General features: G+C 37.6%; 1 protein-coding gene across 1 annotated transcript in view; it reads right to left on the bottom strand.

The window, feature by feature from the left end:
• The window catches only part of CNTN1 (contactin 1), a 542533-nt gene that overhangs the window by 188706 nt on the left and 331989 nt on the right, over positions 1-21838 (bottom strand). Inside the window, exon 4 of the mRNA XM_053716725.1 lies at positions 6000-6126. Within this exon, the coding sequence (XP_053572700.1) occupies positions 6000-6126 (127 nt within the window). The remainder of the gene's footprint in view (positions 1-5999; positions 6127-21838) is intronic.

The following is a 21838-nucleotide window of genomic DNA, read 5'->3' as shown; positions in this document are numbered from 1 at the left end:
GCTCTTTCATGGATTCACTCTTATCTTTCTCACAGGTCTTTTTCTGTGTCATTTGCTGGCGACTCCGCATCTCGAATGCCTCTGTCTGTTGGAGTACCTCAAGGGTCTGTTCTGGGTCCTCTACTCTTCTCCATTTATACTTCTTCACTGGGTAAACTTATCAACAGCTATGGCTTCAAATATACCCTCTATGCTGATGACAACTAGATCAACCTCTTCAACCCTGCTCTCTCTCCCTCTGCCCTTTCTCATGTCAGTGACTGCTTGTCTGGCATTTCTTCCTGGATAATCTCTCACCTCCTAAAGATTAACACATCCAAGACGGAGCTCCTTCTAATTCCCCCCCCTAGTTCTACACCGACTTCTGACTTTTATATCCCTGTTGACAGCATCACCATCTCCCCAAGTCCGCTGCCTCAGAGTTACACTTCATCCCCCACATCCAATCCCTTTCTTCATCCTGCCGCAACCAACTACGCAATATTTCCAAAATACGCCTTTTTATGAGTACTAATACCACAAAGCAAATAATCCACTCCCTTGTTATTTCCCGACTTGACTACTACAATAACCTACTTACTTGCCTTTCTCTTTCCCACCTATCCTCCCTTCAATACATCCTAAATGCATCTGCCAGGCTAATCCACCTTTCCCGTCGCTCTGTATCTGCTGCACCTCTCTGTGAGTCCCTTTATTGGCTCCCCATTCACAGCAGAATTAAATTAAAAATCCTCATTCTTACATACAAAGTTCTCACCAGAGCTGCTCCCCTCTACCTATCCTCTCTAATCAACAAGTATACTCCACCCCCCCCCCCACACTAAGATCCAACAATGACCTGCTCCTTGCATCTTCGAATATCATCTCTTCCCATGTCAGACTGCAGGACTTCTGCCGTACAGCACCTACCCTCTGGAACACTCTCCCTTGTGTTGTCAGGCTTTCCCCTAATCTTTCTTCTTTTAAATGCTCCCTGAAGACGTTTTTGTTCAGAGAAGCCTACCACCCAACTCAGTAATAAATGTATTCCACTTACCTAATATTTCCCTCATCTAACTTTGTATTAACTTATTTCTCACTCTTGCAGTCCTCACCTCCTGTTTCTCAACCTCCTACCCTTCTAGATTGTAAGTTCCCATGGGAATAGGGCCCTCAATTCCTCCTGTATGTGTTCGTCAAATTTTGTCCTGTCTCTTACAAGTTTTATATCATTGTTTTACTTAAATTAATTGTACCCATGGACAGCACTGCGTGCTGCGGAATATGTTGGTGCTTCATAAATAAAGTATAATAATAATAATAATAATAATAATATAGGTATAGATATACAGTACTGTGCAAAAGTCTTAGGCCACCATTATATTTGTTGTTTCAGCAATGGTATAATGACCATATATAATTATTTATCAGTCTCTTTATTAGAATACAAACAGAAAATACAGGATATTTGTATGCAGTATCAAAAAACTGAATAAAATCAGAAATAAATGCTTCTATAGGCTTAAGTGGCAAGTATTTAGTGTGACCTCTCCTTACACTTGAGCAATAGCAGGAAACTGGCTCTCTTAAACCTAAATGTAATGGAACCCTTATTAATGTCATCGCTAACACCTGTATTTGTCCTACTATTTCATGTCAAAATGACTGCTGTGAAAAAGGTCTATTACACCAGGATTGTTCAAGACATGCTTGAGCATTACATACACATGTGGGGGTAGATTTACCATAGGCAGAGTGGACATGATTCACTGTAGCGAATAATGTCCACTCGACCTCGCTAAATGCTGACAGCATATTCTGTCAGCATTTAACATTGCACAAGCATTTCTGTTGGCCTTAGGAGTGCACTTTCTTCTTTTGAACTGTACATATTGTTTGCTGCACCCAAGGCAGTTTATAGTGAGGTTTGGAGTGCACTTTGTCTACATTATATATATATATATATATATATATATATATATATATATATTTCCAAAAGGTAGAAGCACTCCTGGAAAAACTTGAAAGATAATCAACATGCGTCGCCCTGGGTGCACCTCAGCAAAATTGTATACAGTCCATAGGAAAGGAGGTCACTCCCAGGGTCTTAATACAAATGTACCCAATACTTCATTGACATTTTGGGGTTTCCCCCGTTTTCAAAACAAGTACAGCAAATGTAGCCTGAACCCTTCACCATTACGGCGTTCCCAGCCGCGTCCTAGAAGTTGCCGACGTCACTTGACCCTCGCATCACAACAGTGAGTACGCCCCTCACATTTTTGTAAATATTTTATTATATATTTTCATGTGACAACACTGAAGAAATGACACTTTGCTACAATGTAAAGTAGTGAGTGTACAGCCAGTATAACAGTGTAAATTTGCTGTCCCCTCAAAATAACTCAACACACAGCTATTAATGTCTAAACCATTGGCAACAAAAATGAATACACCCCTAAGTGGAAATGTCCAAATTGGGTCCAATTAGCCATTTTCCCTCCCTGGTGTCATGTGACTCATTAGTGTTACAAGGTTACAGGTGTGAATGGGGAGCAGGTCTGTTAAATCTGGTGTTATCACTCTCATACTCTCTCATACTGGTCACTGGAAGTTCAACATGGCAGCTCATGGCAAGAACTCTTTGAGGAAATTAAAAAAGAATTGTTGCTCTACATAAAGATGGCCTAGGCTATAAGAAGATTGCCTAGTCCCTGAAACTGAGCTGCAGCATGGTGGGCAAGACCATACAGCGGTTTCACAGGACAGGTTCCACTCAGAACAGGCCTCGCCATGGACAACCAAAGAAGTTGAGTGCACTTGCTCAGCAGCATATCCAGAGGTTGCCTTTGGGAAATAGACGTATGAGTACTGCCAGCATTGCTGCAGAGGTTGAAGGGGTGGGGGGGTCAGCCTGACAGTGCTCAGACCATACGCTGCACACTGCATCAAATTAGTCTGCATGGCTGTTGTCCCAGAAGGAAGCCTCTTCTAAAGATGATGCACAAGAAAGCCTGCAAACAGTTTGCTGAAGACAAGCAGACTAAAGACATGGATTACTGGAATCATGTCCTGTGGTCCGATGAGACCAAGATAAACTTATTTGGTTCAGATGGTGTCAAGCGTGTGTGGCGGCAACCAGGTGAGGAGTAATAAAAGACAAGTGTTTTTTGCCTATAGTCAAGAATGGTGGTGGGAGTGTCATGGTCTGGGCCTGCATGAGTGCTGCCTGCACTGGGGAGCTACAGTTCATTGAAGGAACAATGAATGCCAACATGTACTGTGACATACTGAAGCAGAGCATGATCCCCTCCCTTCGGAGACTAGGCCGCAGGGCAGTATTCCAACATGATGACCCCAAACACACCTCCAAGACGACCACTGCCTTGCTAAAGAAGCTGAGGGTAAAGGTGATGGACTGGCCAAGCATGTCTCTAGACCTAAACCCTATTGGGCATCCTCAAACGGAATGTGGGGGAGCGCAAGGTCTCTAACAGCTCCGAGGAGTGGAAGTGGCAACCTGTGAAGCTCTGTTGAACACCATGCCCAAGAAGGTTAAGGCAGTGCTGAAAAATAATGATGGCCACACAAAATATTGACACTTTGGGTCCAATTTGGACATTTCCACTTAGGGGTGTACTCACTTTTGTTGCAAACGGTTTAGACATTAATGGCTGTGTGTTGAGTTATTTTAAGGGGACAGCAAATTTACACTGTTATACAGGCTGTACACTCACTACTTTGCATTGTAGCAAAGTGTCATTTCTTCAGTGTTGTCACATGAAAAGATATAATTAAATATTTACAAAAATGTGAGGGGTGTACTCACTTTTGTGAGATACTGTATGTATATATATATATATATATATATATATATATAGGTATAGATATATATTGTACCATAATACCATCAGATATATGTATAAATATGTATTTATGAATGAATGTGAGAACATTGGAATGTGAAATATTCATATTTTCATGTCCGGTTAGCACACTTGAGAATATACAATCGGACTTTCACGCAAGTAGGGTGTTCGTTTTTTCCCTTTTTTTTTTTTTTTTTTTGCTCCGTTGACTTCTATGGGGGAATACGTTACTGCGATATTCAAAGTTCAGCTTTTTGCGCACTCAACATGTTAGTGCACAAGCAAAAACATTTTAATTTCAAATATGAGCTTAGCATTAAATACCACGCCACTAATCTGGCCCTTAATATATAAATTTTATTAATTATCACTTAAAGGGGCAGTCTAGTAAAAACTAAACAATTTTCCAATTTACTTTCATCCTCAAATTTGCTTTGTTTTCCTTGGTTTTCTTTATTGAAAGCTACATCTAGGTATTCTCATTTGCTAATTTCGAATCCCTTGAATTATCTCAGCGCATTTTGAGAGTTTTTCACAGCTAGACAGCGTTAGTTCATGTGTTCCATATATAGATAAAATTGTGCTAAAATGAGTAAGCACTGATTGGCTAAAATGCAAGTCTGTCAAAAGAACTGAAATAAGGGGGCAGTCTTCAGAGTCTTAGATACAAGGTAATCACAGAGGTAAAATGTGTATTGAAGGGAAATAATACTCATATGCTAAATCACTTGAAACTGATGCAGTATAACTGTAAAAAGCTGAGAGGAAAATATCACCTGAGCATCTCTATGTAAAAAGGTAAGATATTTTACCTCACAATCTCCTCAGCTCAGCAGAGCAAGTTCTTTGTAAAAAGTTATACTTCAGCTGATGTCCAGCTGCAGGTAAAAAAAAATAAAAAATGAAGAAATGAACTGCAGTCAATCAGCATCAGCAGTGCTGAGGTCATGAATATTTTTTTGACTTAACTCTCATGAGATTTCAAAGTAAACTTCCTTAAAATGAATAGAGAAATAACATGAGAGTGCATGAGGCTCAATCCCTTAGCTGTCCCGGGACAGACATACTGATTTGCTGCTTAGAAGTCCTTTACAATGGGATGTGGCTACTGAGGAACTTTTGAGGTAAAATATCTTTATTTTTTACATAGAGATGTTCAGGTGATATTTTCTAGCCAGCTTTATACAACTATGTTGCATCACTTTCAAGTGTTTCAACATTTGGGTATCATGACCCTTTCATATATCCGTGTTGGTTAAGCAAAACTGGGGAATGGGCAATAAAGGGATTATCTATCTTTTTAAACAAGAACAATTCTGGAGTAGACTGTCATTTTAAAAATACAAGATTAATTGGACAGTACGATGTCAAAAAAATATGAGAGAGAAAAAACATAGCAAAGGTAAATCTTCTTAGTTTTTCTCTGCTCTATGAAGAGGCAAAATAAAATTAAAAACCATGAAAAAAATGATATAACTAATGAAACAGCACTGTCGCCCCCTCCCCTCCATTTTTCCAGCCAATAACCATAACCTCAGTGTCATGTTATTGTGCTGGAGTACCAAAAAAGAGCCGTTACTTTGGAGATTTCAGCCTACAAATGGGCCTTTTTCAAAGTTATCTAAAGTCAGTTAAATTACATGAAAAGGAGGTCAAATAAAGTATTTTGCAAAGTTGTTTCATTATGCATAACTAAACATTTTGTATACAAATTTCAAGGTGTTTTATCTTTAACGTGTTCCCAATGGTCCATTTTACCTGCTGGAGTGTATTTAATTGTTTTCAAAAAGCTTTTCCTCTATTTTGCTACTTATGCCTGTTGTATCCTCACCAATACTGAAAATATGAGAAATAAACATTTTCTCAGCAGAAAAGCTATGTAAACAGGAGACAATAGCACTAATTAATATTCCAGTGGGGAGTAGGAGGGAGAGAGATATTTTATATCTGAAATAGCTGTTTTTGCTTATTCATCCAACCATCTTTAATTACAATTGTAATGCCTAACATAGATAATATTAGCTCTACTTGCAGGCTCAGCCCATTGTTAAATCAAAATATTGATATGCAAATACAGTTACACAATTTTTACAAAATATAAAAAGTAAGAACAACCAAACAATAAGCAAGAACATGTACGATTAACATTACTTGTAAATGGGTGGAGGGTTGGCTCTGGCTCGGCAGTTCATTGAAACTTTCCCATCTGAAGATTCTTCAGGATAAATGGTGTCAATTGGCTGCTCTTCAAAAACTGGTCCATATCTTTTACCTTCCTCTAAAGTCAAAAGCAGAAAAAAAAAATGATTAATACTTTTGACCACACTTACTGTTAACACAGTTTGAAAGAATTTTTTAGAGGAAACCTATTTTACAAAATCTGGCAATTTATGATGATTCTTATAGAGCACAAACATTCTAATATTTTACATTGTTAAATGAATGATACTATAACATGTTTAATTATGTGTAGTAAAAAATATAATTTATGCTTACCTGATAAATTAATTTCTTCCATGGTGGTGAGAGTCCACAATCCATTACTACTGGGAATTACTCTTCCCTGCCACTATTAGGAGGCAAATATTCCCAAACTCAAATAGCTATATAAACTCCCTCCCACCTCACTGGTAACTCTGATGTATAGCCAAGCAAAAGAGGTATGAAAAGAGCAAAAAAAATAAAAAATTAGGAGCTGAAAAAAAAGATATGCTAAAAAATAAACAAATAAACACCAAAAAACAGAGTGGGGTCTCGTGGACTATCACCACCATGAAATAAATTAATTTATTAGGTAAGTATAAATTATGTTTTCTTTCATACAGGTGGTGAAATTCCACTATCTATTACCCCTGGGAACTAGCCAAAGATGTTGAGTCCATGACTAATGAATAATAAAGAGCGGGATATAAGAACATCTTTTTTTCACAGAAAAATTAAATCCACAACCCCCCAAAAAAACAGGGCATAACTCATTTCTTTTTTTATGTGCAATTAAAACTAACCGACAGGCAAAAACAAAATAATCTGAGACAATGACCTGAAGGACTTTCCTACCAAAGGCTGCCTCAGAAGAAATAAAAACATAAAAATGATAAAATTCAGTAAAAGTATGCAAAGAAGACCAAGTAGCTGCCTTGCAAATTTAGTCAAATGAAGCCTCATTCTTAAAAGCCAAGAAGCCAAAGAAGCAGCAGAAGTTTTCTGCTCTTTCCTGGAACTAGAAAAGTGAACAAACTAGAAGTTTGTCTGAAATACTTATTAGTGTCAACATAACACTTCAACACTCTACCAACAATTTCTGGGTGGCTTTTGGCAGTACTAAATTTACACAAGAGATTGGAAAGACCAGAGCTGGCAGCGACAAAAAAGGAAGTTTAATTTGTGATTTAAATACATTTTGGTTGTATCTTTAATTTCCACATATAGCAACAATGTTCTGACTTGTGTTGTCTGAAGACACAACCTAAGGTAAGAAGTTAAATTTGATCCTGACTGAATCTGATAAAAAATAAGATAAGGAGGAGAGCAGATAACTCTGAGAATTGTTTAGTAGAAGAGATAGCCAAAAGAAACATAACCTTCCAAGAAAGAAGCTTAATGCCCACCTTATGCATAGGCTCAAATAGAGGAGCCTGCAAAATCTTTTTTCCAAGGAGAAATTAGTTTAATAACAGGGTTAATTCTATCCAAAGCCTAAACAAAACCATGAATGTCAGGAAGATTAGCAATCTTCTTGTGGAACAAAATTGAAAGAGCAGAATTCTGACCCTTCAAAGAAGTGGCAGATAGACTCTTATCCAAACCATCCTGCAAAAACTGCAAAACCTTAGGAATTCTAAAATAATGCTCTAAATGTATGATCTATATACCAAGAAATAAAAGCCCTCCAGACCTTATGATAAATCGTCTTGGCCACAGGCTTACGGGCCTGTAAGAACTAACCATTCAATCTCCATGCCATCAAGTTTAGATACTTGAGATTTGAATGGAAAAACAGAACTTGAGTCAGAAGGTCTGGACGCAGAAGAAGAGGCTAAGGAGGGCAACTGGAAATCTGAACCAGATTTGCATACCAAACTCTGTAAGACCACCTGGAGCCAACATAATAATGACTCCTCTTGTTTCTGGCAACCACTCTGTGCAAAAGAACCAGAGGTGGAAAAACAGGTTACTTGAAATGACCTTGGAGTCACCAGAGAATCCACAAACACTGTTTGAGAATCTATGGATCTCGTACAGTACCTGGGAAGTTTATTGTTTTGCAGAGAGGCCATCAGATCTATCTCTGGGAGGACCCAAAGCTCCACTATCTGATTGAAAACATCCAATGAGCAAACGGAATAGCATCCAAAGCCGCAATCATGAGACCTAATCCCTCCATACAAAGAGACACAGAGGGAAAAGAGACTGAAGGATTAGACAAACGGTCACTAGCTTAAACCTTCTTAAATCTGTCAATGAAAGTCTCATGGAAACTGAATCTATCTGAATCCCCAGAAAAACAACTTTTGTCTGGGGAACCAGCAAACTCTATTGAATATTTACTTTCCAAAAATATTGTTGAAGGAACAACAACAGTCTGCTGATGTGAGATTCTGCTAAATGAAAATATGGAGCTTGAACCAAAATATTGTACAGATTAGGAAATACTGATTCAAAACAAAATATTCTAGGAGCTGCAGCCATACCAAATGGTAAAGCAAATAACTAAAAAATGCCCTGTGAAAAGAAACATAAAGGTAAGTATCCTTTAAATCTATTGTGGATATAAAATAACCTTGCTAAACAAAAGGTAGAATAGCCAGAATAGTCTCCATTTTGAAAGTAGGAAATTTTGTTCAGAGCCTTTAGATCCAGAACTGGTCTGAAAGTTCCCTCCTTCTTCGGAACAATGAAGAGGTTGGAGTAAAACCAGAATTAACGGTTCAAATAGAGGAACCGAACTTCCATAGATGCTATGGGGTAGATTTATCAAGCAGCAGATGCTGCTATCAACCCCCGTACTTTCTGGCTCGCCGGAAATGTACGTTAAGAAGCAGTGGTCTTAACAGACAGCAATTCACCACTGAAGCGGCGGACAGCAATTGGCCGCGAATGTGCAGGGGGCAGCATTGCACAAGCATTTCATGAGAAATGCTTGTGCAAGGATAAATGCTGACAGCGTATGCTGTCGTCATTTATTGATGCGGGGCGGATCATGTACAGCGGATCATGTCACACTATGAAAAATCAGCCCCATGGCCTGAAACTGACTGAAACAAAGGCTAAGGGGCCGATTTATATGGCGGGGGACATTATTCCTTGTAACGAATCATGTCCTCCCGACATCGATAAATGCCAACAGCATACACTATCTGCATTTATCATTTCTTGTGAAATGTTTGTGCAATGCCGCCCCCTTCACATTCGCGGCCAATTGGCCTGTAGCAGAGGGTGTCAATCATCCCGATCGTATCTGATCTGGATTGTAGCAGTCCACCACCTCAGAGGTGGAGATGAGTTAAGGAGAAGTGGTCTTACAACGGAAGGCAGCATATGCTGTTAATAAATTGGCCCCTAAGCCTTCACAGGATTTCGTGGAACATTAGACAGAACAAAACTTCCCCTGGGAGGCCTTCTTCTAAAACCAAATCAGTAACCCTGAGAGACTATATTTATAACCCAAGGATCCTGAACAGACTGTAACCAAGCTTCCTGTAAAAGGCCCCCAACCAGAGCCTCTGGACTGTGGGCCGTACCTTTATGAAGACTTGGATGAAGGAGTAGAATTATTGCACTGCTTAGACTTGTTGCAGTTCGAACTTGGTTTCCAGAGGGAACCAGAGGAACCTTGTTTCTGAGTAAAGGAAACAGATTTCTTCTCCCTGTGCTGACGAAGCAGATGAAAATGATTAGGAGCTTTAAATTTACCTTTGGACTTCTTATCCTGAGGAAGAAACGCTTCTTTACCTTCAGTCAGTAGAGATAATAAAATTTAAACCAGAACCAAACAACATCTTTCCATGACAAGAGAGAGATAAAAGCCTGGATTTAGAAAGCATATCAGCAGACCAAGATTTTGGCATCCAGCTTAATAATTTTACAAATAAAGCATCTTTAAAAAATTTAATGAATGAAAGTGCCCCTGTGTTTAAGACCAATTTTATATACTGTGTGTTACATTGCAAAACTTTACAATCACTTTAATGTTAGAAGCCAATAAAGAATACCTTGCAGAAGGATAAAAAGAAGTACCTGTTCCCTGGAGAATATCTCAGTGACTGAGTAGATCTTAAAAAAACACGCAAAGTTAAAAATGTTTAAGGAAACATGGCGGTATGCAGGACACCCAGGGGAGCCTGCGCAAACCTGATGTAACATAAGGAAAAAACCTGAAGTGCACCTAAAAATGTACACGCTCCTAAAAACCAGTGCAAGTTTAAAATGTATGCGAGCGACAAATTGATGCATGTTTAAAAATAGATAAAAATATTTTAAAGGGGAATTACCAAAATATATATAACTGCCCCAAGGCTATATAAAGTATGTGTGTGTGTGTGTATATATATATATATATATATATATATATATATATATATATATATATAAATATATATATATATATGTGTGTGTGTGTGTGTGTGTTAAAATAACCTAAGGGGCTTAAAGAGTGCCAAATAATAAAAACATAGTACTTACCAATAGGCACCTAATTGGAGGGAACCAGTTGGAAGCCAAAATCAGTGCTGAAGCATAACAGTGGATTATCTGGAATAGGAGTATATCGACGATCCAACAGAAAGAGGAAAAGGACAAGTCCCTACGACACTTGTGGAAGGCTTGTGACTAAATCCCAACAGATGAAAAATATGCCACTACCCATACTTTAAATACATCCCTTCATCATCAACTGCACTCTGAGGGGAAATGTGCCCGAACTTGATCTGAGAACCCCTCTCAATGAAGAATCAAATGCACTTCATTCTTCACCTTCTTCCAGAAGAGACAAAGACCAGACTGAGTTACCAGTGAGGAGGGAGGGGTTTTATAGAGCTGTTGGGGTTTAGGAATATTTGCCTCTTCCTATCAGCAGGGAAGAGTAATTCCCAGGAGTAATGCATTGTGGACTCTCACCACCTATATGAAAGAAATAAAATATTTGCTCTATACTTCAGTTATGTATTTTGCCCTTTTGTTTTTTGTAATTTAAGTCTGAAAATTAAGGTTTTATTACTAATACTGGTATTATGAAGCTTTCAAAGGTAGATAAAACACAAGTAAATATTATATCCCTGAAATAAGCTGAATAACAGCTTTAAAATTTCACATTGGAAACCACTGGGGGTTTTATCACCACTTTGACTTTCACCCTATGTGACATGCATAGGGCATGATAATCAAAAACTCCTCAACATGGAGAGAAATCTTGCAACATTTCTGTGGCCTTTTTTAAACATTATATTGCAGCATTTGTGTTGCTTCTTTACCTCCAGTAACCTGCATAGTGAGATAATACAAAAACCAGTTGAAGATACTTAGGTATCCAACTATAGGGGGCGCTGTTATAAAAACCAAATAATATATGTAATTTTACAATATTTAGTAAACAACAAATATATAACAAATAAAAAGTAAAATCATATAGCTCTTAGAGCTAATAACTTAACTGTATCCTTGACCTAGATAAGGTAGCTTAAGCAAATGTTCATTAATTAATCAGCAATATTACACTAGGAGGCGCCCTCTTTTTTGTGATTCTTTTTCACAGATTATTGATAGTGAGATAAACAAATTATTTGATGGACATCACAGTTCTGACCAGACTTCTTAGATAATCTCGCCACAGTGGAAAGCTTTAGATCATTGGGCTTATAGTGGCCTAGATTACAAGTGGAGCACAAAATTGCGCTTCCACAAGCGAGATATTTTCACTCCAATCAGTAATACCAGTGAATACGAATGTGTGCTGGAGTTAGGCGCAATGCGAACGTGATCTCGCATTCACATTGCAGGGAGTCTTTGTGCTCACGAGCGTGTGCTTCCATAGGCTCCAATAAGAGCCTCATTCTCACACTGTGAGACACGGCAGATAACCTAACGCAGCAAAGGGGGCAAGTTGAGCAATGGACAGCAAAGTGTAAATATATATGTAAATGAATACATGCATATGTATGTATGTGTTTATATGTGTATATACACATATTAACACATAAATATATATGTATGTAAGCACATACATATATATTTACAGTGAACACATAATCCCAAATTGGGCAATTGGGGGATATTTTTAAAATTGAAACAGAAGTCTGACCTCTGGTTAGTTTTTGGAGCGCTAATTGCTAACAGAAGCTCGCAGTTGAATTATCCAGGCACTTGTAATGGCTGGTTTTTAATTGTGGGCCAGTAAACGGGCGAATTTGCCTGTTTACAGGCGCTCAATAAATTAATGCTTGTAATCTAGCCCATTGAGAGGTAGTGGACACCAATAAACAACACACACCACTTCCATCACTTCTTATTCTCCACTCCCTACCTTACCACCCTAACATTTCTCTTCAATACCTCTCTATCCACAGGCCTTTGTGTCTTCCTTGCTCATGCTTACAATCAAAATAGTAAACCAATCATGAAAATACTACCACTCCACCCAGCCCCTTTAAGTATCACTAATTCTCCATTTTGCCTCACAATTATTGACATGCTTTAACAAATTTCCTGGATTTTGACCTCACTCAAACTACAATGGCTAAGGAAACTCATTTGTAAAAATTTGAAGATAATTCTTATCTAGACATAGTAGGGGCTTTTTATTTTGTCAACAACCCCTTCTTAATAAATACTATAAACTGCCCTTTTTCGGAGGCCTATTGTGCGTAGGTAAAAGCTAGTCTTGGGTCTACAAATCTTCCCATCATATTCATCTTTACTTGGAAAACTGAGTTCTATCTATGTTCTTGCAATTTCTCCTGTTTTCTTCAAATTTACATCAATGGCCCCCATTTATCAAGAAGAGGGCAAACATGGTCCCCCGTCCCAGTATTAACGTGCAGCCCTTGCCCCTGCTCTTTTGCAACCATCTGATCTATAGCAAGGCTTGTCAATAATACTGTGCAAATCCAGGATGGTTTAAGTATGCCACCTCTCCCCTTCAAGCACCCATATCAACATTTTGTCCTCTCTAATTTGTATTTAGATTGTAAGCTTTCTAGGGCCCATGGCCATAATTTCTTTTTCAGTTTACATATCCAAATCTTGTTATTATTTATTAGTACATTACAAGTACATTATAATAACAATAATATAAAACCACAGAAAAATCTATTATTGTATTTTTGTACAGAATATAAAATTCTGTGAATTTAAGCAGTGGGGGTTGGCATGCACTCTCATAAAAATGATAAGATGAAATTTAAGGGGGCGCTTAAATAATAGGATAAAGGTATTGATAGTTAACAATATATCATATATATTTGTCATACATACAAATTTATGGAAATCAAAAAGTCCCAAAATCAATAGGATGCGCTCCTTTGGTATAGGAAAGTCCTCCTCAAAATGAATTATCCTATGTTGGCTGCCTCCTCCTCACAGACTGATCCTGGATAAACTGAAAAAGAACAGAGGGGCGCCTCATGTGCAGAAACATCAAACACATATATGAATTTGATACAAAATGAGCCAAATGGCTACTCACATGTTACTAAAGCACTCTGGTGTGCTAGTGGATGCAGGCTGTAGGATTATAGGGTGTAACAGCTCACCCACAACTGGGAATCCCTGTGTGCTGCAATGAAAATATGAAGCAGAGAAAATAAAGCACTACCTGTGCAGGTCAACCAAAGTACCACTAAATGTGATTTATCAGTGCCAAATGGGTGCTCACATGCTGTCTAAGCACACCTATGTGCTGGTAGAGGCCGGCTGACAGATTTATACCAGGTGTATCAGCTCACCCAATTATGGTTCTCCCAATGGTCAGGATCCAGGTGCAGGATTGTGCTAGTAGTTATACTCCAATAGGTAGTCAGTAGATATAAACAGGTAAAGCGTTTCCACTCAACTTTAAATTTAAAAAAAATATATTATTAAAAAAGGGTTTAAAAACAAAAACAAGTGGTGGAAAAGGGGTATCCAAATATCCCCCTATGAATACAACACGTTTCCCGGCTCCACACGGTCGTTTCATCAGGCATAATCTACTGACTACCTATTGGAGTATAACTACTAGCATCAAAATGCACCTGGATCCTGACCATTGGGAGAACCATAATTGGGTGAGCTGATACACCTGGTATAAATCTGTCAGCCGGCCTCTACCAGCACATAGGTGTGCTTAGACAGCATGTGAGTACCCATTTGGCACTGATAAATCACATTTAGTGGTACTTTGGTTGATCTGCACATGTAGTGCTTTTTTTTCTCTGCTTCATATTTTCATTGCAGCACACAGGGATTCCCAGTTGTGGGTGAGCTGTTACACCCTATAATCCTACAGCCTGCATCCACTAGCACACCAGAGTGCTTTACTAACATGTGAGTAGCCATTTGGCTCATTTTGTATCAAATTCATATATGTGTTTGATGTTTCTGCACATGAGGCTCCCCTCTGTTCTTTTTCATACTCCACTCTCATAAAAAAGTGCATTACATTCTATGCAACACATAAAAGTACACAGATTAAGCATTGAATAAGATATATGTTGTTTTGAAGTCCATCGTTGTACTCAACTCATCCATGAGACAGAAGCTCACTGGCTTCTTCTCTATTACCTACATCTACATCTCACAGCCATAAAAACAACATGTGGTATTTTTTTTAGCACTGGAGCATCCAGAGTATATTTTTATTATATATATTTTTAATATATTTTCTTAGGGAAAAAAGAGTTTAATTCCCCTTTAAATATCCACATGGCCCAGGCTTTAAGACTATTATACACCATGAAGAAGTGGATATTGTTTTATGAGCTGCCTGTATTCTGTTGCTTTTGCTTATATAATTCCCCATGGAATGTCTAAACAATTTATATATGGTGTTTGTGAGGTTATTGCCATGATAAATAAATGTCACAGCCCATCTGTTAGAATTCACCCTGTAAACGTGACTTCAACCATAGCTGACCTTTACCAAGCAGCTCCTGTTTCACGTCAGGGACAAACCTATGCTCAATGTAATATATTGAGGGAACATAAAATATAACTGGAAAAGTCAGCAAATAAAAATACCCAGATTATTGTGCTGAGAGCAGTAGTTCACATGGAAGACACAACTTGTTTAACAGGACATGAATGTAATGTGTTTTATGTAATATTCATAGTATTTAATACAAATTATTCACTGAATTAGGGGCTAGATTACGATTGAATCTGTAATTACCACTCCCACTCGCACGCTAACTCTGCTAGATTCTGATCTTTGCATGGGTCGGGTAGCACACGTATTACAAGTTGAAAGTAAATATTTTTTGTTTGTACACTCACCCAAAGTGCGCAAAGAGCAGTAGTTAGTATATTCCAACACCGTTAACGTACTCTGCATAGACTTTAATGGAGAGAGAAAAGTGGAAAAAAACAACACCCATACTCACACGCTAACCTGAATCACCATAAATCCCCTACTCTAATAATCCCTAACCTACTGCATAGCCCACTGCAAAGTCCCCACTACACTATTAACCCCTAAGCTCCCACATAGCCCACTGCAATGTCCCCAATACACTATTAACCCCTAAATCTCTGCATAGCCCACCGCAAAGTCCCCTCTACACTATTAACCCCTAAACTGCCACAACCCTCACCGCAAACTATCCCACTACTCTATTAACCCCTAAAACTCCACAACACCACCCCAAAAAAACATCCAACCCCCATAACCTAACCCACAGTAAGTTACCTCAAAATACAAAACTAACCTTACCTGTAACAAAAAAGCCTAACAGTAGCTTTAAAAATAAAAAAAAAACTAACCTTACCTTATAAAATAAAGAACTTACCTGAAAAATAAAAACCTAACCTTAACTGAAAAATAAAATAATCTAACATTACTGTAAAAAAAATTCCATTAAAGAACATTAAAAAAAAACTACTTTTACAGGAAAAAACGAATTACCAAAAATAAAAAACAGTTATGCCTATTATAAAACCTATACTAACACAAAACTACAGCAACAGCCCTTAAAAGTGTCTTTTGTAGGGCATTGTCCTAAAGTTGTTGAGCTTTTTTCAATATCTAAAAAACCCTAATATGAATTTGCAAGTAACGCCCCCAACTCCCAAATAAAAGGCTATCTAAAAGAAACCAATGAAAAGACTATTTGGCTGGGCACTGCCCTTAGAATGGCATTTAGCTGTTTTGCTACCCAAAATAAAAATATGTAAAAAAATCCTATCACTAAACCCTAAAGATGGTACTCACCAGGTTGAATACGGGCGGTTGCGCTCCATCTTCATCCCCTTGGTGGTCCATCTTCATCCTGGCGGTGGTCTTCATATCTACATCCATTTTTTTATCTTCCAACCCTGATGTCCTCTACATGCGGTCACCAGCTGCTCACTGAATTTTGAATGTGATGTACCCCCTTTAAATAGGGGTACTCTTGCATTTCTATTGGCTGATTTTCAATTTCAAATTCAAATGAGCCAATAGAAAAATCTTTGATTCTATTTGAAACTGAAAATCAGCCAAAAGGAATGCAAGGGTACCACTATATAAAGAGGGTATATCACATTCAAAGTTCAGTGTGTGACTGGTGACCACATGAAGAGGACGTCGGGATGAAATATAATAAGATGGATGAAGATAAGAAGACCACCTGGATGAAGATAAGAAGACTGCCACAGGGCTGAAGATGGAGTTAATTGCCTTTCTAAGGACAATCCCCAGCCAAATGCCCTTTTTTAATGTTTAGAGTAGTTGTTTTTCTTCTTTTTTTGGGGGGGGGGATTACCCTTTTAAGGGCTATTGCTGTAGTTTAGTGTTAGTATAGGTTTTTCAATTTGGGGTGAGTTTTTTAAGTGGGGTTTTAGAATAGGCATAACTGTTTTTTTTATTTTTGGTAATTTGTCTTTATTATGTAATGGTAGTTTTTTCTGTAGTTAGGTTATTTTATTTTTCAGGTAAGATTATAGTTTTAAATTTTAAAAGTACTAGTAGTTTTGTTTTTTGTACAGGTAAGTTTAGTTTTTTGGGGGGCAACTTCCTAACTTAGGTAAGGGGGGTAGGGGGTTTAAATGTTAGTGGGTATTTTGTGGTTGGGGTTGTGAGGCTTTAGAGGTTAATGGAGTAGTGGGGTATTTTATAATGTGGGGTAGTTTGTGGTGGGGATGTGGCAATTTAGGGGTTAATAGTGTAGAGGGGTAGTTTGAGATGTGAAGGTGTGGTAGTTTAGGGGCCACCGCCCAAACTCTTTAGGTCTCAAAAAAAGTTTGAGCATTTAATGTGATTGTGTTTGAGCGATCGCATTTTCTTTCGACTTGTAAAACGAGCTGACATTGCCGCCCGACAACGCAAATAGAAAGTAGGGGGAGTGTGAATTTCTGTGAGTTTGCGTGCCGCTTCTAATATGGATTTGAGCATAAAAAACACTGCAATCACACAATAACATTTATATGCCTTGAACTAGCGATGGCGCTCCATTCTTAATCTGGCTCTGTATGTTTTAATGGTATTCGACACTTCCATTTTTTAGAGCAGTTTGCATTGTTTTACAGTCAAAAGACATCATTTACAGTGATAGTAAACTTTCCCCTTTGTATAATCAGATCCGGAATTTTAGCAATATTAGATGGAGTTTAATCCATAAATTGTAATGAAGATGCGCTATACCTTGTTTTTTGTGTGAGCTAATGATTTGAACTGTTCTCCAATCAACGCTCTAGTTATATTGCACTCACACATTTATTTTTTTTGCAGCTAGAGAGAAGTTTGGAGAGCTCACCAAAATAAAAATTTCTTTTGAAGTGGGAGGCCAGAGAGCAGGGTATTTGAATTTCAGCGCTACATTAAAAAGTAAGTTATAGCATATCTTCAGTACAACTGAGTAATTTAACACAAGTTAAAATATCACTAACTTTCTGGATCTGTTTATACAAAGGAGAAAGTTTATGATCACTTTAATTATGTTTCAGTTTTTGTATGTTATCTCCTTTTAAGTGGTCAGTTAGGGACAGATAAATAAACGTCTCTACTGATTAAAGGGGCATTTAAATCAAAATGTATTTCTTCAAAAAATTTTTTAATTATGCATGATTAAAAAAACTTACATGCACATGCTGTACAGTGAGTGGTTGATTTCTGCAGGAGCTTGTTTATGTGTCCCTAATAGGCCAAAACAAAGGAAGGAAGAGAAACACCATTCAAGGGCCTTAAATGAGTGTATCCTGTGCCCTCAAAACAATACATATTTTTCGAAGGCCTCAAATCCAATCTCGGTTGATAGTGAAATAATGCGATGTTCCATTTTTTTTTTTTTTATCAAAACAATCACAATCTTTACACAGGTGAAATTGATAACTATTCAATATCCATTTCCCCTTAATGGCACAGTTAAAAGATAATAATGGCTATTTCTCACCAAAAACTCAAATGTGTTAATGGCGTCCAAGTGTATCTTTTATGCCATTGTAAATGGGCATGATGGATATACTGGGCATGTTTGCTTGCTTGTATTTTAAATATTTTGGGCTAGATTAGTGGAGCAGTAGTCCCTGCAATAATTTGGCTTTTGATTTTTTCCTATTTTCAGCTACTTGACTACAAAGGGCTCCAAAGCTCTTATTAATCAATATATATATATATATATATATATATATATATATATATATATATATATATATATGTGTGTGTGTGTGTATATATGTGTGTGTATTTATGTGTTTATATGTCTGTAAATACATATATGCACATATAAATACATATGTACACACACACACACACACACACACACACACACATATATATATATATATTTATATATCCCCCTGCTTCTGACATGCGTAAAGAGCCACGATAAACCTCTTTTCACTCAAGCACAACAGATAGCATGCCACTCATAATCTAGCCCTTAAAGGGACACTCAAGTCAAAATTAAACTTTCATGATTCAGATAGAACATGCAATTTTAAACAACTTTCCAATTTACTCCCATTAACAAAATGTCTTCTTTTATTTACACTTTTTGAGTCTCCTGCTACTAGTGAGCATGTGCCAGAGTTCATAGAATATATACGTATATGCATTTGTGATTGGCTAATGGCTGTCACATGATACAATAAATAAATCTACTACTCATTTGAAGTTCAGACTAACTGCTTTTTCATTGTCTTTTTTATCAAGCATTTGTTGATTATGCAAATCTACTGTATTTACTGGTCCTTTAATAAAAAATAAAAAAAAACATATTTACTTATTTTTGTTTTTTATTTGTTGAGAATACCTAATTTTCCATTTTGTCGAGACTTTCATCTGAAATCAAGAAGAACAATGCAGGAAAATAATTTCCATAAGGAGAAAGAGGCTGCAACATCTTCCATAATGGGATTTTTAACAGTTATCATACTGTAAATAGTGAAATTGCTAAGTGACAAGGTTTAAAATTTTGGCAAAAGTCAGCCTTTGCAGAATAAAGTCAGCCTTTGCAGAATAAAGTCAGTTTTTGCAGAATACCTATTACTTTAAGAAAATAGTGACACCAGGTTCTAGATATTATAAATTGCAATTATTCAAAACACAATTTTGGGACTACTGTTTATCGTAAAAACCTGTGCAAATGATCTTGCTTACCAATAAACAAGACAGAATGACAAACGGTTAATCACGAAGGCTCGACTGTTTAAGATGAAATTACTGTAACGTACAATCACGAAAATGTGAGTATGAAACAAAAAGAAAGGCTGTAAAAACAGGATTGTTAACCCCTTAAGGACAAGGCCATTTTTCCAATTTCTTTCCCTTAAGGACCAGGGCTATTTTTACATTTCTGCGGTGTTTGTGTTTAGCTGTAATTTTCTTCTTATTAATTTATTGTACCCACACATATTATATACCGTTTTTCTCGCCATTAAATGGACTTTCTAAAGATACCATTATTTTCATCATATCTTATAATTTACTATAAAAAAAATTATAAAATATGAGGAAAAAATAGAAAAAAACACACTTTTTCTAACTTTAACCCCTAAAATCTGTTACACATCTACAACCACCAGAAAACACCCATGCTAAATAGTTTCTAAATTTTGTCCTGAGTTTAGAAATACCCAATGTTTACATGATCTTTGCTTTTTTTGCAAGTTATAGGGCAATAAGTACAAGTAGCACTTTGCTATTTCCAAACCACTTTTTTTCAAAATTAGCGCTAGTTATATTGGAACACTGATATCTTTCAGGAATTCTTGAATATCCCTTGACGTGTATATATTTTTTTTTAGAAGACATCCCAAAGTATTGATCTAGGCCCATTTTCGTATATTTCATGCCACCATTTCACAGCCAAATGCGATCAAATAAAAAAAAATGTTCACTTTTTCACAAATTTTTTCACAAACTTTAGGTTTGTCACTCAAATTATTTAAAAATAACTTGTGCAATTATGGCATATATGGTTGTAAATGCTTCTCTGGGATCCCCTTTGTTCAGAAATAGCAGACATATATGGCTTTGGCGTTGCTTTTTGGTAATTAGAAGGCCGTTAAATACCACTGCGCACCACACGTGTATTATGCCCAGCAGTGAAGGGTTTTATTAGGAAGCATGTAGGGAACTTCTATGGTTAATTTTAGCTTTAGTGTAGTAGACAACCTCAAGTATTGATCAAGGCCCATCTTGGTATATTTCATGCCACCATTTCAACGCCAAATGCGATCAAATTAAAAAAATCATAAATTTTTTCACAATTTTAGGTTTCTCACTGAAATTATTTACAAACAGCTTGTGCAATTATGGCACACATGGTTGTAAATGCTTCTCTGGGATCCCCTTTGTTCAGAAATAGCAGACATATATGGCTTTGGAGTTGCTTTTTGGAAATTACAAGGCCGCTAAATGCCGCTGCGCATCACATCTGTATTATGGCTAGCAGTGAAGGGGTTAATTAGGTAGCTTGTAGGGAGCTTGCAGGGTTAATTTTAGCTTTAGTGTAGAGATCAGCCTCCCACCTGACACATCCCACCCCCTGATCCCTCCCAAACAGTTCTCTTCCCTCCCCCACCCCACAATTGTCCCCGCCATCTTAAGTACTGGCAGAAGTCTGCCAGTACTAAAATAAAAGCTATCTTTTAATTTTTTTAATTTTCCCCCCAGCATATTTACATATGCTGCTGTGTAGGATCCCCCCATAGCACCCAACCTCCCTGAGCCCCCCCACACACACACAGCTCTCTAATCTTCCCCCTCTCACTATTTGGTGCAATTTTGGGTACTAGCAGCTGTCTGCCAGTACCCACTTTTCAAACTTTTGTGCATTTTTTTAATATATATTTTTTTTTAATGTAGTGTAGCTGGCCCCCCTCTCCCAGATCCCTTTTATAAATAAAAGTGTAACCCCCATCACCCGCTCCCACCACAGATCACCACCCGCTCCCACCACAACCAGACCGTTTAGATGATTAGATTGCCCGCACGCACCGGGGACTAATCCGTAAGAAGATTCCCAGCGATGGCCTGCCCACCCTCCTCCCTGCAGCTGCTCCCACCCACCAACGATCGGTACCATCGCTGGCCGATGCAGAGAGGGCCACTCGGTGTGCCAGAAAAGGTATTGCCATTATGCCTCAATATTGAGGCATCACAGCAATACCTTGAAAGCGGCTGGAAGCTATCAGGATAGCTTCCAGCTGGTCTTTAAAGACCAGTTTGTGTAAGACGTACCCTATACGACCCTTGATGTTAAGGGGTTAAAGGAACAGTCAAGTCTAAAATAAACTTTCATGATTCAAATGGGGCATGTCATTTTAAACAACTTTCCTATTTACTTTAATCACAAATTTTGCTTTGTTCTCTTGGTATT

This window comes from Bombina bombina, chromosome 6 (genome assembly GCF_027579735.1).
Source record: "Bombina bombina isolate aBomBom1 chromosome 6, aBomBom1.pri, whole genome shotgun sequence".
Taxonomy (NCBI): domain Eukaryota; kingdom Metazoa; phylum Chordata; class Amphibia; order Anura; family Bombinatoridae; genus Bombina; species Bombina bombina.
Note: the sequence above shows the minus strand (reverse complement) of the source record. Positions and strands in the feature narration are given on the sequence as shown.